Raw genomic sequence first — 19,049 nt, forward strand, 5'->3', positions numbered from 1 at the left:
TCAATATTGACTTCATAGAATAAGAAAGAAATAAAATACATTCCCTCATCCATCCTTGCTTTTAAACTGCTTTCAACCGGTTCTGGGCATCAAGTGATAAACTGTTGATTTATTTTCTTTCTTTTTATTCCAACATTTGCACATATACATTCATGTGGAGTTAGGAGGAGAAGGAACACAATCTCTTCTCGCTCATTACTTGAGGAATTCCCAGAGTTTGAGCAAAGAGAAGGTGGGTGGGCGGATGTATACATCTGCGGCAGACTCGAACCTGCAGCCTTTCGGATCACTCCCTCGAGTGCACGCGGCGAGAGAGAGAGGGGCGAGGAGAAAGAAGAGGTGCATGCAGGAGACACTCCCTGCACCCGTTCAGGTTGCTTGTGGCCACGGTGACATCGCGCAGACTCCGCAAAAAAAAGGGGTGCGGAGTGGCGAAGCACAGCGTGGGATCCCTCCGCCAAGGCGGCCCGTGGGTGGACGAACGCCCGACGCGCGCACACCCGTTTCCCACAAAGTGTGTGACAGGTGCAACAGGATTCCAACCAGCGCTTGGCTTGTGAGCTGCGGACATTCGTGCACGTGGAGTACCCTGAGAGAAGCCCCTTTCTGGATTTGCAACCGAATCCTTTCACATTTCCAGAGTGGATCTGGATGTGGATTGTTTTTATTTTTAACCAGGATTTATCATTTTTCTTGTGGCTGCAAGATTGTGGAGATTTCATGTGGAAAGAGAGGGTAAGCAACAGTTTTTGGCATCTAAAAGATTGCACATCATCATTTGCATGATTTGTTTGCAGGAGAAGGAGTTGAATTTTGTGTTTTTTTGGCATGTGTGATGAATCAGGAAATGTTTGGGCGTGGGGATTTCAATTAGGTGATACTTTTCACCTGCGTTGGACGTGATTGATTTGATTTTGGTGGAGTTGCTGCAACAGGGGGCGCTATTTCTGTTCAAACTGTGCTTGCTCGTTATCATTTCATTGGAACACTTGTGTACGTCAAAAACATTATGAAAAAAACATTTGCTAGTTTGGGGTGGACACATACGGATGCTGTTCATATTAATTGGCTTACTCTTTTTTTTAAATTACTGTTAGTAAACAATTATTTCTTAGATGAATGAATTTTTAGCTGCATGCATATGGGATTTTTTTAAATTTGTTTTTTATTTTTATTTTTTCCCACATGTTCTTACTTACCAAAGTTCAAATTCACAACATCGTAACTCTTTTTTTCCAGTATTTCTACTATTTGTCCCCAAATTAGGTATTTAGGGGTTGCCAATGTTTTATAAATTTCCTTTTATTTTGATGCTTTTTTCATACTTCGTGAGTCACCTACAATGTCAGAAATCACTGAGTGGAAAACCATATTAGGTTAATTTACATTACTGTCTTCTCAAATATGGCCTGGTTTTTAGAAATATATATTTTTAAAGAAAAATGTGACTTCCCTGAAGAAATACTTCTTTTTTTATGTCACTTTTGTGACGAGTTTTATTTAATCTGAAAAGAGATTTGCTCCAGGAAAATCCAAACAATCATAATATGTAATTATTTTAAAGGAAGCTTGGTGAACATTTATTTTAATAACAGTAAAACATTTAAAACAAATGTTGATAGCTAGCTGGTATGTTTCTTACATCAATACATTGCCTAACAAGGTTTATCTAGTATAAATGGAGTATTATACGTAGCCTAATAGAATAAAAGGGCAAGAAAGCTTTTAGCTGCATCAGTGTTCAATAGTGACAAGTTACAGGCTACACACTTCACATTCCTTAAGGGACTATGGCTGAGTGCACAATTGATTTTTAGAAAGATGTCACAGGGGGATCAGTTCAATGCCTACATTCAGTTTGCATTGATAATTTTAAGTACTGAAGGTGCATTCAAATGATTCTATACTCTGCAGCATGTCCAGGATGTCAAGAATCATGATGCACTGTGTTTGAAAATCAGTTTCTTCTATAAAAATAAATACATGATACCCCATCATAATTTGCAGTCCAATCTCGGATAGTCTCTGAGAATTTCCAGGAAGACTCCTAGCTAGGATTTCTCAGGTTCAGTTTGGAGATCTCTGAGAAGATTCTCAGAATCTTTTAGGCTTGAGGTTTTTAGGATGTAGAACATACACCGATAGTTCCACGTTGTCATTCCTGATGCGAACAGTTACAGCGACCTGTCATCCTCCTGCTGCTCTCTGCAAGCCCCTTTGCCTCGATCAATATGGTCTCAAAACTCAGCCCACTGACCCTAATGACTGGTTTTATTGCCCCGTGGGGATGGAACACGCACACACCTTGGCAATTTATTTCTATAAATGTAAAAAAACAAAACAAAAAAACAACCGTATTGCTGCAAATGGGACCAAGGGGCACGTCATTTACTTAACTGCACATGGGGTAAGCATCTACTGGTGCACAGTGGTCGACAGATGCTATTTTGTTGTCAACAGAGCTGAGATTTCAATGCCTTTTTCTGAATAGTATCGGGATATTTTTTATTCCTGCCAAAGGAGGATAAATTGCCTATTTGCGAGAGGAATTAAAGATCTGGATGATGCATGTAGTGACTTAAATGACTAACAAAAACAGAAAAATCTTTGTTTTTCCGGCACCAACATGGCCACAAAAACAGTCAATCGTTATTGGACCTTTTCAGTAGAAGAAAAAAAACTAAGGACACTTCATTTTTGGGCAATGCACCTTTTGCCTTATTTTGTCATTTTTTCAAAGCTTTTCCAGTTCCAACTCAGCAACAAGGACATTTACAATTCATTAATTAGCCAATTAATTTATTCAACAGCGCAATATAAACACCCTCAAGTCCTCCAGAGATAATTTACATTCGTTTAAAGCTGTTACTCTTTTGGTTAGTACCATAGCAAGAATTTGGGTTCTTCAGTGGCATGAAAAAGTTTGGGTATTTCCCAAATGCCCATATTTGCATGCCGCTCTGTTTCCATTGATCTCTCATTCGAGGATGCAGTAGCATGCTAAAGTTAGGGTACATTAGGTAGTTTATATACTAAACCTTCCTTTACACCTTTTTTAAAACCTAAAATCCTAATACAAAACAACTTAACCTTCATGTTTACTGTTATTGAAGAGGACTTGACCAAAACAACCATGAGTAAATGGAAAATACATTAATAAGCTACTGCATAATTGGTATCATTAAGTCATCATGTCACCGTGTGAGGTGACGTGGCAGCCACATTGACGTTCGACTCAATGAGGGATATCTGGCTTCCACATTGCATCATGTCACTGTTGATTAACCCAACATGATGACACGCTTAGGGTTTTGCAGTGTTTATAGTTGTAAGGCTATGCCACATAATATTGCCGGCTATGTGTGTTTTTATTTTCTCTACTTCTATGTGAGTGTGAGCGCTCATTTGGAAAATAGCTCGGTCCGTAAAAATCCAAAATACCGAGGCGATTGTTCGGATATTTTCAAAGGTCAAAGTGGTAATCACTGGTTTTAAAAATAACGCCACAGTAAGCTCCTGTTCTTGTTTTTTTATCCTTGATAGAAATGTCTTTTGTTATTTTTTTAGAAGAAAAAAAACACATGGAAAAATGCATCCGCTTGTTTTAAGAAAGCATGTAATGCGAGTTGTAATTTTGCCTGGATATATTCCTCACATCTACTTTTTAAAGTCCTGTTTTTGCATGGGAAATCACTCAATCACAGGAATCAGAGCATCTGATAAGCAAGCAAGTAGTCTTTTAATTGTTTACACGTGTGGTGGCGGCTTCCGACGTTTTAGTGTATGTTGGCACACAGCTTGAACAAACAGCTAAAGACAATCTGTGCTGATAAATGGTGGCAAAGGCGGCGAGCAGATGGAAGCCTTTGCAAACAGATGACACAATTGACTCACAGACAGATCACTTGATGCTTTGCATAGTCATTTGTTCTGTTTTGTTACCCGATCATCCATCCATCTATTAATCTTTCATACCAGTTAACCTCTCAAGGGTTGTTGAGCTTATCCTACCTGTCTATAGGCAGGGGACACCCTAAACTGATTTAAAATAGTAATACCTAAAGAGATTTTAGAGCCTACCCTACATCTTTTGGGAAACCAGACTACCCAGAAAATACCCCAACAAAGCACAGAATGCAATCTTCTAACATGAGGAACTTTAATTCAGTGAGCTTTCAAGCATTGACAGCGTGATTTTATTTTTACGACTTTGTTTTTTTTTCACTTTGGATGAGTACCAAAAATATAATGTAAAATGCCATCAGTAAATGAATATTTTGAGCAAAAAAAATATTAAAATGGGTGGGTTCTTTGCCTTACACTTGTCAATCTGAAGCACTGTTGCCACATGCTACTAATGTAATTTTTGGGGTATTAAACTTAATTTTTGGACAGAGAAATAATTAAAAAACTTGTGGGTGTGTACAATATTTGTCCCATTGGATGACGTATAGGTGTTTGTTTGATTTTACTCTCTTGCAGGTGTAACGTGTAATGTAAAGAGATGAGTTGAGCTGTAAATATGGCAGTTTCATTTAATAAATATCACAAATGTGATCTATGTAGATATAATTTCTACTGCTACTGAAAATAACAAACACCAGCCGTTTAGTCAATTCAAGAAAATCATCAAACTTTGGCTCTTTCTGGAAAAAATACAGTATTTTTTTTTCCTTTTTCAGCTCATGATGACGAACCAATTCCCCCCAAATGACCCTTTCAAACTTTAAATGGCTTTCCTTCCTCTTTGATCACCCTGTCATGACCAACATGACCTGGGCTTCATGCAAATTTAATGCACAGATGTCAGCTGGTGATATCTTGTAATGCTCCCTTTAGATTTTGTACTTTACCACGTATAAAAACGAAATGGCTGACTTTCTGCAATTTTCACAGCATCTGTTCTGCACTAAATCCTGGGCATCTACGCTGGATTTGGTGTTAATCGCTCGGGTAGTTTTAATGTTTCCCACTTGCTGTTTACGCTACTGCAGATTGAGACAGCTTGCTGAGGAATTAAATAAACCTCTCTAAAAAGCCTGCTTACTATGAATTATTTCCCTCCTATGATCGTGTTTGAAAGTACCTAAAGATGATTATGTTATAACAAGTTGTATCACTTTTATGATGAGGTTCACCCTGTAAGGACTGCGGTTTGGTGTAATGGGCACGGTGGGCGTCAAGTATCAAAGTACTAAATCGCCATTTTACTATAATATTATCCTAAAAATAAGGAGATTATAGCCCACATTGTCATCTTGCGGAGGGTGATTGGCTGTGGGCTTGCATTGTGATGCTAAAAAATCATTAAGGAAGTCGGCTACAAGTGCACCTGTTTCAATTTTCACCGACCTTATTCCACCCACTTCCTTTTGAAATTGCCGTCTGATTGGCTCCTGCTCCTCTCAGCCGCTGTCCTAATTCTGCAAAGTAATTGGTCATCCATCTGCGACCAAACTTTTTTTTTTTAACCTTGATTGGTTTATTTAAACTTGTATATTCTTTATTGTTAAATAGAATTGGTGCTATTTTAGCCTGAAGATTGATCATTAGGCTAGGTAATGTTTGTGCCATCAGGAATTTAAATTTCTAAACTGAATCTGAAATGTCGAACTTAAATTTTATATACTACCATGTTGCATATTATCTCACAAAAGAGTATTATGAAGTACACAAGTGATGAGGTGTCTCAAACTGTAAACAATTGTCCGTGTCATTGAGTATAAAAGTAAGAGTATCGTTGAATATTGCAATATAAATAGGATCTCCTGATGATTATGATAGGGTTAGGGGGGTTAGTTTTTATTTAATTTTTTGGTTTTGTCAGTAATTTCTTCAATTTCTTTACAGAATATTTGCTGTATTTTCAATTTTGCCGGAAAATGTATAGTTTTTTTGGCTATTTTTTTTCAGTATATCTAATATATATATATATATATATATATATATATATATATATATATATATATATTAGATATACTGAAAAATAGCCCCCAAAACTATACATTTTCCGACAAAATTGGAAATGTGTGTGTGTGTGTATATATATATATATATATATATATATATATCTGTGTATATATTCCGACAGATTTGAAAACACAGCAAATATTATGTAAAAAAAAATGAAAAAAATTACTGACAAGACCAAAAGCCCAAAAAACTATACATTTTCCGACAGATTTGAAAACACAGCAAATATGTAAAAAAAAAAAAAAATACTGACAAGACAAAAAAAAAAAACCTAACCCCCCAACCCTATCATAATAATCAAGAGATCCCAATTATATCGCAATACTCAACGATACTCTTACTCTTATACTCCCAATGACACGTACAATTGTTTACAGTTTGAGAGACTTCATATCAAAAATATAATAACTATTTAGAGACCAAGCTGCCTCATTCTCAAACAAAAATGACTTTACAACATACACTACGTTTCTTCACCATGAATTTAATATCTTCCGGCATGTATACTTCTGGACTAAATTCTAGTGGCGTTCAGGTATTTGCTGCTTTGCGCCTCTGTCATCTCCAGCTGTCTCTGCCGCAACCAGATTTTATTTTGTGCTCAAGCGACATGACTCAAAGACTAATGGCTCCAATATCCTGCGCTGTTCTTTCAACACTTTACCCACCGGCGTAAATTCGGTGCATTTTTTTTAAGGACGCGCGATCACTGAATCATAACCGTTTGCCATTCCCAGAATCAGATCAGACTGGGGGCATTTATAGAAATAAGTTGATGGCAAAACTTTGATGAATTGCTTTCAAGTGCAATAAGGTGGGCAGGTTCATTGTTCTAATAGGATCCTGCGAGGCTTAAGTAAATTCAGGACAGCAGGGATACCTGACCTGTGGTGCATGCATTCCTGAGGGCAATTATAGAATCTAAACTGTCTAGCTTCAATGCAGCAATGCCGTATATGCCGGAGTGTTGCTTTATTTTGATGTAAGGAGTAAATTGGGGAAAAGATGAATGTCTTCATTTTTTTTTGGTCATTACTCTGCTCGGCCAACATTGTAGTTTTAGCCGTCACTGATTATTTTTCTTTGTCAGTGTAAGGTTATCATAATAAGTATGTTGATGATTTTGAAATCGATTTTGAATAGAGTATAGAGTTAATACAGTATAGAGCTATGCATTTTAGTAAACTGCCTCCAATCAAAAATAGATATTTAATGAATAGAATTGAACTATATCGATGCTGACAAACAATAAATAGATCAATTAGCTAATATAATGGGGATATTTTGCTTTTAGATGCATTTTAACCACAATGAAAAACCAAAATAACCCCAAATCGTTAGAAACACATTTTTTTGGCAGCGTTGATATATTTTTTTGCAAAGATATACAGCAGATACTTACTTCCCTACTGAGTTATTTTTGGTTGTTCTTATTCAAAAAAAGTTGGGCTTTTCACAAATGTTAACTCATGTATGAATATTTTCGGTTACAGAAATGCAAATTTTATGCTCTTCTTTTATTTTTTTATTTCACAAAAAGAACATGAAGAGGGAGTTTCTAGGTAGAATGCATTGTTTTGTGCTGTCAATTCTGGTTGCCATTATCTGTGCTCACGGCACCACATTTAAAGAACGATTGGCTTAAATGTCATTTTGCATGCCCCTTTGTAATGACTATAGAAAAAAAACTTTAAAAAAAAATTAAAAACACACTGACTTGTTTCAAACCTGGAACCATTCTTAAGCAGGAAAAAAGAAATAATTGCAACCTCATTTCCATCCATGTAACCATCCATATGGGAATACTTTCATTTGCATCTACACTCTTTGGATTTTGATGGAGAGAATCAGTTTAACGCACACAAGATAGATATAATGGCTAAAGTCAGGTTTTAGTGTCAAAGTGCATACTTTTCTACTTCATATCGTCAAAACAACAACTCCATTGAGCACATTGAGTTCTTAAAGGAATGGCATTAAGTAAGATACAAACTGTAGGCAGAAAATAGCATCTTGCTCTCTTCCAAAAGAGGTGGGCGGGATTCGCTTTTTGGCTGCGGTGGCGGGTATACTTTTTACCAGTGTGGTAGGGGAAAAAAAGTGATAAAGATGCGGAAAGATAATTATTTGGAGGCAGGAAGAATAAAACTCAACTTCTCTGCTCCTCTCATGCGCTGCCGTTCATCTTTTTTCTACGCAATTCAGTTTTGATTATCAGCTGGTGGCCATCATCAGTCTGCAAATGTATCTGACGGGCAGGTGCACACATGCACACGTACACACTGACTATATCACACATTCATATTTTAACAGTGCGCCATCACACGCCTCCATAAACATAAACAATAGGAAACACCAGCAGATATGAACAATAGGACTCATATACCAAGTATAAACTGACACACATGCGGTGTATGAGCACACACAAACACACACATTGGTGGGGGCCGTAAACAATCGCAGCGGTATTACACGGAGGCTTCGAAATGAGAAGCCGGGCAAGTGAGGATTAATTAGAAAGGAAATGGAAGCAGAGTGAGAGGGAAGCGTGCCAGTCAGGCGGGAAAGAAAGATGGCGACTATAAGAAAAAGAAAAGTATGGTTTCAGAGATGATGGCAAGACGAGAGCTTAGAGAGGAGCCAATCACAACTCAATTAATTGTAGTGGAGCGGCATTATTGAAATTGACAATTTTTATAAATTGAAAATGAAGTTAGACTACCTGAGTTCTTATACATGGTGCTCCTTTCCACCAAAGCATGATACTTCCCCATATACGCACAATTTAGAGTTACTCTGTTCAGGGTTTTACTCCGCTGATCCCTTTAATCTATAATTAAGATTTACCGATCAAGATACCGATGACTTGGATTAGCTATGTACATATTTTTTTATATTCATTTTCCTCATCGCTTATCCTCACAGGGGTTTGAGTTCCAGTTTAATTGTTGTAATAAAGGGACAATACATATTCATGAGCATATATATACACATGTAAATATGTTAGAATCTAGAGCAGGGGTGCTGGAGCCTACCGTATTGTGCTGTTTAATATACCCCCCATTTAATATACCCGGGTATATTAAACGGCAGGGGTATATTAAATGGCGCACAAATGGGAAGGTATGATCCACTACGCACTCTTTATGCCGTGACGGGGTGCATCAATGTTTTGCAGACTAAAACTACTTACTGCTCAGGTTTCAACTACTTACTGCTGAACAAAGTCTGACTTGGAATTTTAATGAACTTAAATATCTATAATTATGCCCCCATGAACACCAAACAAATCTTGCCAAAAAAGCTGAGTTGCCGTTTAATAGGGAGGCTCAAAAAAGCAAAAATCATTTAATATACCCGGGTATATTAAACAGCAAAATACGGTAGTATGAGTATGGTAAAACTGATAATACAGTATTACATGCCTGCTGTAGAATGAGTTTTTACCACTCAACATTGATGTAGTGGCGTGCGATAAGTGTGTTAAATTATGTCACTTTGTTTCCAGGCTGTTACATTGTCTTCCTGTGACGTTGCATCAGAAGAATCTATGAAATATCAAAGATAATTTGGCGTCAGTGTGTTAAGCCACTTCGGCTTCATCTGAAACTCGAGCAAGCTCCGTTTGATAACTTACCGAGCAGAAAAAAAAACTTTAATCTAGTGAATTAACTTGCAATGTGTTAATGCCAGGCCATAGTGATCAAAACAGCAATTCATCTTATTTACTGAGCACAAGGCAAGACGTCCATTAGTGCTAAAGGCAGATGGTGATTTGTGAGAGGGCCTGACAAGTGTACATTTTCCCTGCTAAGTATATGTGAGAGTGTATGTAGTAGATTTTGTGTAAATCAAAACCAACACACCCCAACTAATGTGCAGCCATTCCTGTTTTATAAGGCAGAGTTCACCGGCAACTAGTCAATTATTATTTGTGAGTGTATTTGTGAGATTGTGTACGCGTACTCTATGTGGCTCCGGGAAGTGTATGACAGTCAATGACACGTCCTCTAATTTCGTTGCATGCATGTGCTCATCCACTGTTTACTACAGTATGCCTGTATGTGTTTTCATTTCCTTTAGGATAGACACGCACAGCAGTAAATAATTGGACAGCTACACTTAGCTGGATAAATTACTAATGTGTGAATTCCCCTGAACTTTGTCGATGTTTAATGTATTCAAATTTCATGGGACTAAGGGTAAAAGTCCCCATAGCAGAGCAACACACTTGGACATATAAAATATTTCCCACTTAACAAATCAAACAACAGATCAATTCATTTTTTTAACAAAAGAGAGGAGAAAATAAAGCGTAAATTAACAAAACCAATGAAAAACAAACAAATAAAATAAAAAAAAACACTCATTTGTAAATGAATGTTGAAATTTCTACATACAGAAGAGAATGAATTGGAATTAAATATCCACAATAATCCCAAATGCCCCATTTTGACAACAGAACCCGCACTCACCTGTAGAAAAGTTCGCCAGGTTGAGTGATTCTATTGAAGTTTTTGTTTCTCTGGTGCACTCACTGTGTTCTGTCACACATGGATGATGATGAAAATGAAGGTGCACATATAAGAAGGAGATCATTGATTGTATAGGAGGCATCAAACAAAGGCTTGATATTGACAAATGACAAACAAAAGGCATTCATTTCAGGCGTGTTCTTTAAAAATCCCATTAGGGCTGCACCAAATATCCTCTCAAAACCACAGGCAACTTTCAATTGACATCCCCATCCCCAGCAACTCCAAACCAATCATATAGCAGTATATCCACTTGTCTGCAGGCTGATTTATTTATTATCAACATGCTCTAATCCAATGTCTGGCATGTAGTTACTTGTAGGATTAATACGACAACAATTCCCGGCTTCATCGTAAGACTATTTATCAGATAAAGTCATCTCAAAAGGCAACTTGGTCCCCATATGCGGTTCCAACTATTAATCCATCAGGCGTTCAACTCAAGGCGAGCTTTATTTTTATCACAACCAGCACGCCGCCTACTGCAACCGGCTACAGCGGCCAAGAAATACTTCTGCTTCCCAGACCTTTTGTTGTGCCACCCTTTTTTTAAGAAAAGAGGCAAGACTTTGTGACACATTTAAAAGTACAGGTACAGGACTCTTCAAAGATAGAAGGCGCAAGGTGACTAGGTTACAATGTACAAAAGGATCGGGAAATTTCCTTCATTATTAACCTTATTCTCTAAACTTATTATTAATTTTGACAAATGTATAAAGAAAAAAACAGCTTTTGAATCGCTGTTAACTGTAGTGACTGACTTGGCTTTTACACAAAGAAATAATACTATTGTGATTATAATTACTTTGGCATGACTATAGGAGTAACAGTTTTTTAATATCCAAATCATTCAATTCAATTAAAGTCAAAGAAAATAAAACAATTATGAACAGCTGTTTGCCACAACCTTGACATTTTTAGTAGTTAACCACAGTATTGAAAGATGAAACCTTTCAAGTTTTCATCCTTTCAGTGACAGATTGGCTGGTGGGAATAGTGTTGTTAATGGAAGTTCCTGACTTTGTCATTTTGTTCAAATCCGACATTTTACCAGCAAACAATAGTGTAACATCAAGGGTGCAATCATTTCAGTCCCTTGTTTTATATTAGGGTTCCTCTCAGCATGACAGTAGCAGAGCATGAGGATCTATGGCTTGTAAAAATAGACAGCCAGGGCAGCTGTAGCATGCGCAGTGAGCAGAATTAATACCATTTGTCTACGTAGCCCCACTCAAGCTGTGGGTAGTGACGGATCACTTCATTGACTTCCCGGGTTAAAACAGTATAAATATACGCAACCTAGATAAGACAAGCATGTGCACGATATGTCTTTGTCAGACGTTTGCAAAAGTGTGCTGGATGGTTTTTTTTCCCCCTGATATTCTGTAATTTACAGCAACATTTGAGTCTTCCCAAAAATCCAATTTTGGACTTTGACATCTAACCAAAACAAACACATCACTAGGATGTTTTTCTGTGTGCACATCGTTCACACTATGTTGCTGTTGTTTTTGCTTCAGCCCTACATATATAAACTTCAGTTGCTGTCCAAGGTGCTGGAAATGCTTGTTGCACTCCATCAATGTATGTGATCATCTCAAACACAGTAATTAATTTGAAAAACAATCCAGTCAGGTGTTTGTTCTTCTCATTGCGCTTGTTCAGAGTTACAAATGATCAGCAACTCACAACAGCCCACTCCGTTCACTATCTATTCTTGCGCTCCTAGACCACCTCCTCTATTGAATCCCAGAACCTGCTTTACGACATACCATCGGATTTATCGACACCACCTTAGCTTGGTTTTTCCAAGGGCCTGTTTAATTTCTAGCGTTACTTCCCAGACAACGAAAGTTTTCTTGTGTCAGTGGCCTATTTTTGTCCTTCATGTAACGTGGGCTTTTTATAAGAAGCACAACATATGGTTGGCTACATATGGTCAGTAGCGAGGCAGCAGTGCTCCGTGTGGTGACGGCTGGCGGTGGATGTGTGCGGTCATCTGGCCGCGTACTCACTGAATTTTTTGTGAATTGTGTACGTGACTGCTGGCCGCCAGCTGGCCGTGTGCACGCTGATTTTTTTGTGAATTGTGTACGCGACTGCTGGCCGCCAGCTGGCTGTGTGCACACTGAATTTTTAGTGAATTGTGTTTGCAACTGCTGGCGACCGATGCTGCGTAGGGCGCCACTTGGCTTGGCGATATCTAGAGTCGCGGCTAGCTGCCACCAGCTGACTGTTTTGTTCTCGGAAAATGCTGCTGGGGAGAGATGTTTCTTTCTTGGTTTGCAGTCTCTAGGAAACATCTTGTCAAAATGTTATCCATTTTCAGACTATTAACAAATTATGGAAACAAATAGACAGTTTGGCACTTAAGCGGCATGTGGTTTGGATACTGTCATGACATGTCTACAGTGTCTGACACATGATGTGTCAGTCTTTCTCCATCTTTACGCCTTATACTATATACTAATAATTTTCCTATTTCAAATTTACCAGGCTTGTTAACAACACTCGTTTCTTCAACCGATCAAATAATTTATTAATCTTGATTTCCAATGCACATTCCCTTTAACTTTTTATCACCTTTTTAAGTGACCTTTATCTCAAAGTGAGTATGTTCATTTTAAACACGTGTCACATTTAGCATTCCCTCACAAAATGTCATGACATTTGTAAAATAGTTGGTAGAGCAATTCTGCCCACTGAGAAAGCAAGCAACCTTGTGAGGCAGTCATGATTATTTCATGGAGTGCAGGAAGTAATGAATTAAAACGTGCAGAGGCCCACACTTTAGGAATCCAAGACCACACATCATATAGTAGTGGATACTGAGGTTAAAAAAAAGAATTACAGACCAAGTAGCATCTATCCTATCGTAATAAAAGACATAAAAGTACATAGCTACTAAGGACGAACCTTATCTGTGTGTATCCACAGGTTACAGTGTCATATTTCTACATCTTGTTTGGCCTCCAGCAACAGCCAGACAGCAAAGAAAATAACTTTTTTTGGTGTCCTTTTGCTCTCCACACGGAGCCAGGCTGCAATACATAATTCAAAGGTGGTCACATTGTATCTGTTCATTTCGCACTGCAGTTCCGACGACAATACGATCACCCAATTAAGTCTGTGCCAAAAGTTGCCCAACAAGTCCTAAAAAACATGGGTTAGTGGACTTGGCTGTAGCTTGATAATAAGCGAAATAATGATGACGTGTAAGGATTCTAAAAGGAGTCACCTTTTAGAGTTGTAAGGAGAAGAGATAGCATGCGGAATCTTTGGAACCTTAATTTGGATCCTGTGTGGTGGCCATTGTGCATTTGTAGTCCATGAGTGAAGACGTAAAGTGATGTCATGTCATACATAGTTGTCCTGCCACCCACACTCCCACATCTCACTTCTCTGGTCTCTCGAAAGCTCCTCATTCCAGTCATTTCTTCTCAGTCATGTTGAGACCCAATCATCTCTCACTCTGACATTTCTCATTGCTCCTTAGCCTTACACTGTTTTGTCTCATCACTCAGTTGTCCTGCCAACCAGTCATTTCATTGTCAGTAATGCAAAATCTTAATACTGATCAAATTGGCACCCTTTCCTCTTGCATTCCTCATCTGGCTTCTTAGCAAAATTCCCTAGCCATCTCATGCACATTCATCTCAGCACTATATCATCTCCCCACTCAATTTTCCAGCCACTCATTCAGCTTTCACAAATTCATTTTATACTTGGTCATTTCATGCACATTCGTTCCGCCATCTGTCATCTCATCACTCAAGTCGTCTCACACTCAGTTGTTTTACCACACTCTCTCATTTTACGCTCATTTGACTTACACTTGGTGATCTTTTCATTATGTCATCTTGCACTTCTTCATATGATATCTGTCATCTAAACTCGCTGGTCTGGCATTCAGTCACACTGGCTAAGTCATCATTAGTAACTATTCAGCAGCCCTTTCTCCTCGCTTTCATCTACTCATTCATCTCCGGTGCTTTGGCATGTGAAAACCCTCTAAAAAAACTAACACAATAGTGAATGCATTTTTAGCCTTTTCCCCATAATGGCACAGGACGACCCCGCTGTTTGCTGCATCGATTCTTTTGGCAAGGTTTTTTTTTTAAAAAAAAATCTTTCTTTTTTGATCAGAGCTTGGCGTTGCCATGACGAGCGAGGAGGAGGAGGAGGGACCCTCGACAGCGGCAACCAACATCCGGGTGAACAAGGTCAATGATGCCATTGACCCCTCCTCCCCCCACCAGTACCAACTGCATAAGGAAGAAGGTGAGGGAGAGGAGAAAGAAGATATAGAGGAAGAGGAAGTGGACCGTGATGATGATGATGACGATGATGGTAGCAGTGCAACAAGTGTACTGGTTGTTCCATATCCTGAATTGGTACCAGTGGTCTTCTTCTGCCTCAAGCAGACCACCTGCCCTCGCAGCTGGTGCATCCGCATGGTCTCCAATCCATATCCTTTTGTTAAACCAGTTTAAAGCACATGAGGTACACACCAAGGCATACGGTAGGAATCCAATTTTTCATTTCAAATTATTGAAAGGGTCATAATAGTCTAGATCAGGCGTGTCCAAGCTATTACACCAAGCTTTTTGTTCTAACTGCACAGACGGTTAAAAAACTTGAGTTAAAAAAGAAAAACGTATACACTTTCTCCTGCAAATTGTGAAACTAAAGAGCAGAAAAGGCAGAATCAATTGATATTAAGGGAGAAGAAGAAAGCGAGATGATGCAGCTATTTTCACGCCTGCACGAGCGCGCCTTTTTTCACTGTATTTGTCCACAGCTTTACTTTTGCTTGTCATCTAGTAAGGCAGACATTTTCTTTGTAATGGCAATTCAGGCTTCTTACTGCCTCATCACACCTCCCGTCAACTCTGTGATATAAAAAAATCGATCTGGAAACAATGGAAGCAGCGAAAATGACATTTACTCTATAGTTTACAAATTCAAGTGAGATCATTTCTCTAAGCATTCATTTTTGGTGTGTAAAATACGCTCTAGATTAATAGAATTAATTTCTGCTGAGTTGAATTAATTGAAAACAGGATTTATCATCTTAATACCTCTGAAATCTAGCCATTTTTTCATGGAGTTTCACATTTTCTACTGCTTTTTCATGCACATCATGGCTCAAAATGAGATGGTGACCTGGATGAATGTTGTCATCTTTTCTGTTTGTTTTTTGATTGCAATTTTCTCTGAATGTCAAACCACTTCACAAACGAGCGAGCAATGATGTGACATTATTTCTGTCCTCTTTTTATTAGTGCCAAATTCCCTGAGACTACTAAATATATAGTTCATCTAGTCTACCTGTTGAACATTGTGCTTGAAGAAATAAGACTTGATGGTGAATGAACGACATACAGTGCATAAATTAAAATGTATGCACATCAAAGAAATACTAACACTGTTATCTTAAGCTGTTAAACTAGTTTTTGCGTTGCATAATTAAATAGCAATCCTTCTCAAGAGCCATTGAGCATTCAATTCAAATAATTAATGACAAACACTTCATAGTTCATAGTTTTTTTAAACCAAAAACTAGATGTATTTTTTCCTCGTAAATACTAGAGTTATAAAAATAATTGATTATTGCCCCAGTGTGGTGTAAAATGTAATTATTTCCACAAAAGCAATAAAATATAGGAAGAAAAATGCCTTTGTCCAAACTTTTAATTCAAATCTGCTCTAGAACTTTTGAATCGTGTCTGAGCCCCTTCAGCTATATATGCTAATTCTGCTATCAGTTCCCGTGTTAATGCCAGAATTAATCACCAGGGCAATGTCGGGTTGCAGACCCGTTAAAGCTGGTTTAAACGTTTATCTTTAGCAAAATCTAGCGCGTCCGCTTCATTTTTAACTTTAACGGGATGATGATGAATTCGTCGTATAATGTCAAGTTTGTGATCGAAAGAAATTTAATTTGCAGTCAAAGTGAACATCAAACTTTGGGAGATTGAATCTGATGGCCAGCCTGCTGATTCTGCTTTGATGAGACTTGAATATCAAATTTCTTTAATGAGTCAATTAGGGGGAAAAAAAAGACTTTCTGGTGGATCATGCAACAGGCAGAAATATGCCTCAGATGCCTTAATTGCTGATTTGCTGTCACGCATTACAATTTGATTGTTTTCAATTTTTACCGACCAGTATAAAAATATAGACACAATAGTAGCTGGATAGTGCATTCGTTCGTTACACTGATTAGTAAACAAAAGGGATTATATGCGAGCGTGAATATGTAGTATGCGTGTATATTCATTCTACTTTGATATAAGCTGCTAAAAACTATACATTGTTTTATCTCCATCAGTGAAAATTGGTTTTGGGTTTTTTTCTACATAACCCATGCAAATTGATGCTGTATGACTCATACTAATGGATGTGTGTGCGGGGGATTACAGGCCAAACAAGCTGTGGACTGATTCTTAAGCAGTGCACTGAGAAAAAGCAGGAAAGTTGCATTTTATTAAGGTATAATTAGTTAAATTCACACGATCCAATGGCGTCAGTTAATGTCTGATTCTTCCAAATAATCGATAGCTCATATTTACTTCCAACTGACTGACATCTCGTGTTGAAAAATCCTTACGCCAACGTTTGAGCCTTCCAGGTATCTTCTGACGATGACAAAGGAGCCATTTTATAGAGCATGTGCAGGTTATTAAAACGTCTAGTTTGCTGCCCCATGGCATATTTGTCATTTTTAATGTTTTTTTAAAACATTTGTGCCGAAAAGATAATTGCTTCTCCACCGTGTCTATTAGTAGGGAAACTGTGGGCATTCCAGGAAGAATTGGAAGGAACAATACGACGTTAAGTAGATAACAGTGCAAAATGTATTGCAAAACTACAGCAGTTAGCTCACTTGCAGATTTACACGGATGTTTGAACACTCATTGCTAGTTTTTCATATCATGGACGAACTATTTTTCATCAGTTGTTTGGGAACTAAGATAAAGGACACTTAAACGAAATACATACAATGGTACCTCGACATACGATCTTTTTTTCCCCATGACAACGCACTTATAACGAAACAAACAAATTTAAATGAACTTGGATTAATATATACAGAGACACTCAAACATATGTTTAATGTAACTTTACACAAAACTGAATTCTAATTTAGTTTTTTTTTTAACCTTCGTTCTGGCCGGGTATGCTGTTTGCCACGCCTCCACCCTCACGTTCGCTATCGATGGGCTGTTTGCTGTTGTATTCCCTTCAAAATATCCCGAAAATGATGCACACAAATGTCCTCACAATAGGATAACGCACGACCACTTGCCAACGAGAAGTAGTCTTGAGTAAGCGATCGCGGGACCTAACAGGCTAAGGAAGGAAAAGCAGGAAATGCAACAGCTGCCTACCTACGTATTCATTGTGGGTAATGAAGTTTTATTCTGAGAAAGGGTTCCATTGGCTATCGGTGTTGTGTGTACGAGTATACTTCATTACCAAGAAAGCCCTCTTTTTGCCCGCGCATGCGCGGTGTGCGTTTTCTGGACCATGTGTAAGCGAAAGAAACCGTTCAGTGCTCATAGATATCTGTTATACACGAAAGAGATGCGGCAAGACAGTACCCATGGCCACCTGGCTTGGTCGCATCTCGAAATTTTGATCGTATCTCGAGCATGTCGTAGGTAGAGCTGATCGTAGGTCGAGGTACCACTGTACTTATTTGCACAGTTACTATAAAATAAAGTCATACAATAGTGGAACATTAAATTAAACAAATACAAAAACAATCTCGCATTCTTAGAGCTAACTGTTGTTGTTGAGTCCTCCAACACACACACACACATACACCCTCCATGACCCTTGCGAGGGATCACCGGTATGGATGAATAAATGTTTCTTCGTTAAGGCTTTAATAAGGGTAAGGGAAGGGCTTCAAATTAAAATTTCAAGTGCAATCCTGTTCTCATCGTTCAATTCTGTGATGACTCAGTAGGATGAATATAGTGCGTATGTGTGTGTATTCATGTTTCTGCTCCTGGCGGGCGAAACAAGTAAACCTACACACTCAAACTTGGCAACAAGCTACATCACGCACACCAAAGGGAAGAGAGCCCAGCAGGTGGTCTTATCAGTACATCTTTTAACTTGAAGTATTTATTATGAAAAAACATCTTTTTTGTGTGTAAAAAAGTGGTTAAAATGGGGACTGAACATAAGGGTCTCCAAACCAAACAAACAACGGTTAAGTTTTTGAGTTAAAGATTCACTAAAAATGATCTTGAAAAATTGCTATGTAAATGAATGCAACCACCTCAAAAGTTTCTTTGAATAAATCTTTAAGAAATTACTTAATTCAGGGCATGAAATAACACTCAGAATGAAGCCCAACAAAAATGACTTTTTGTTTGAAATAATGCACAAAGATCTCATGAAGATTTTTTATGATTACAAAGACCAGCCTTCAAAAATATATACCTATAGTTAGGTTACAGTAGTTTCATAAACATTCCCAGCAGTCCAACCAATTTGTCATACAGCTTGCTGAGTTTTGACTTT

General features: G+C 38.1%; 1 protein-coding gene across 2 annotated transcripts in view; it reads left to right on the plus strand.

Moving 5' to 3' along the window:
- Positions 1 to 219: 219 nt before the first annotated feature.
- cacna1ib (calcium voltage-gated channel subunit alpha1 Ib) overlaps positions 220 to 19,049 on the plus strand; it is a 68,537-nt gene continuing 49,707 nt past the window's right edge. Inside the window, exons 1-2 of one of the 2 annotated variants that reach the window (XM_077605153.1) lie at positions 220 to 735; positions 14,655 to 14,975. In XM_077605153.1, the coding sequence (XP_077461279.1) occupies positions 14,669 to 14,975 (307 nt within the window). In that variant the 5' untranslated portion in view covers positions 220 to 735; positions 14,655 to 14,668. The remainder of the gene's footprint in view (positions 736 to 14,654; positions 14,976 to 19,049) is intronic. The other variant, XM_077605152.1, reaches the window with a different exon arrangement.

The sequence above is a fragment of the Stigmatopora argus genome, chromosome 7, assembly GCF_051989625.1.
Source record: "Stigmatopora argus isolate UIUO_Sarg chromosome 7, RoL_Sarg_1.0, whole genome shotgun sequence".
In the NCBI taxonomy this organism is placed as follows: domain Eukaryota; kingdom Metazoa; phylum Chordata; class Actinopteri; order Syngnathiformes; family Syngnathidae; genus Stigmatopora; species Stigmatopora argus.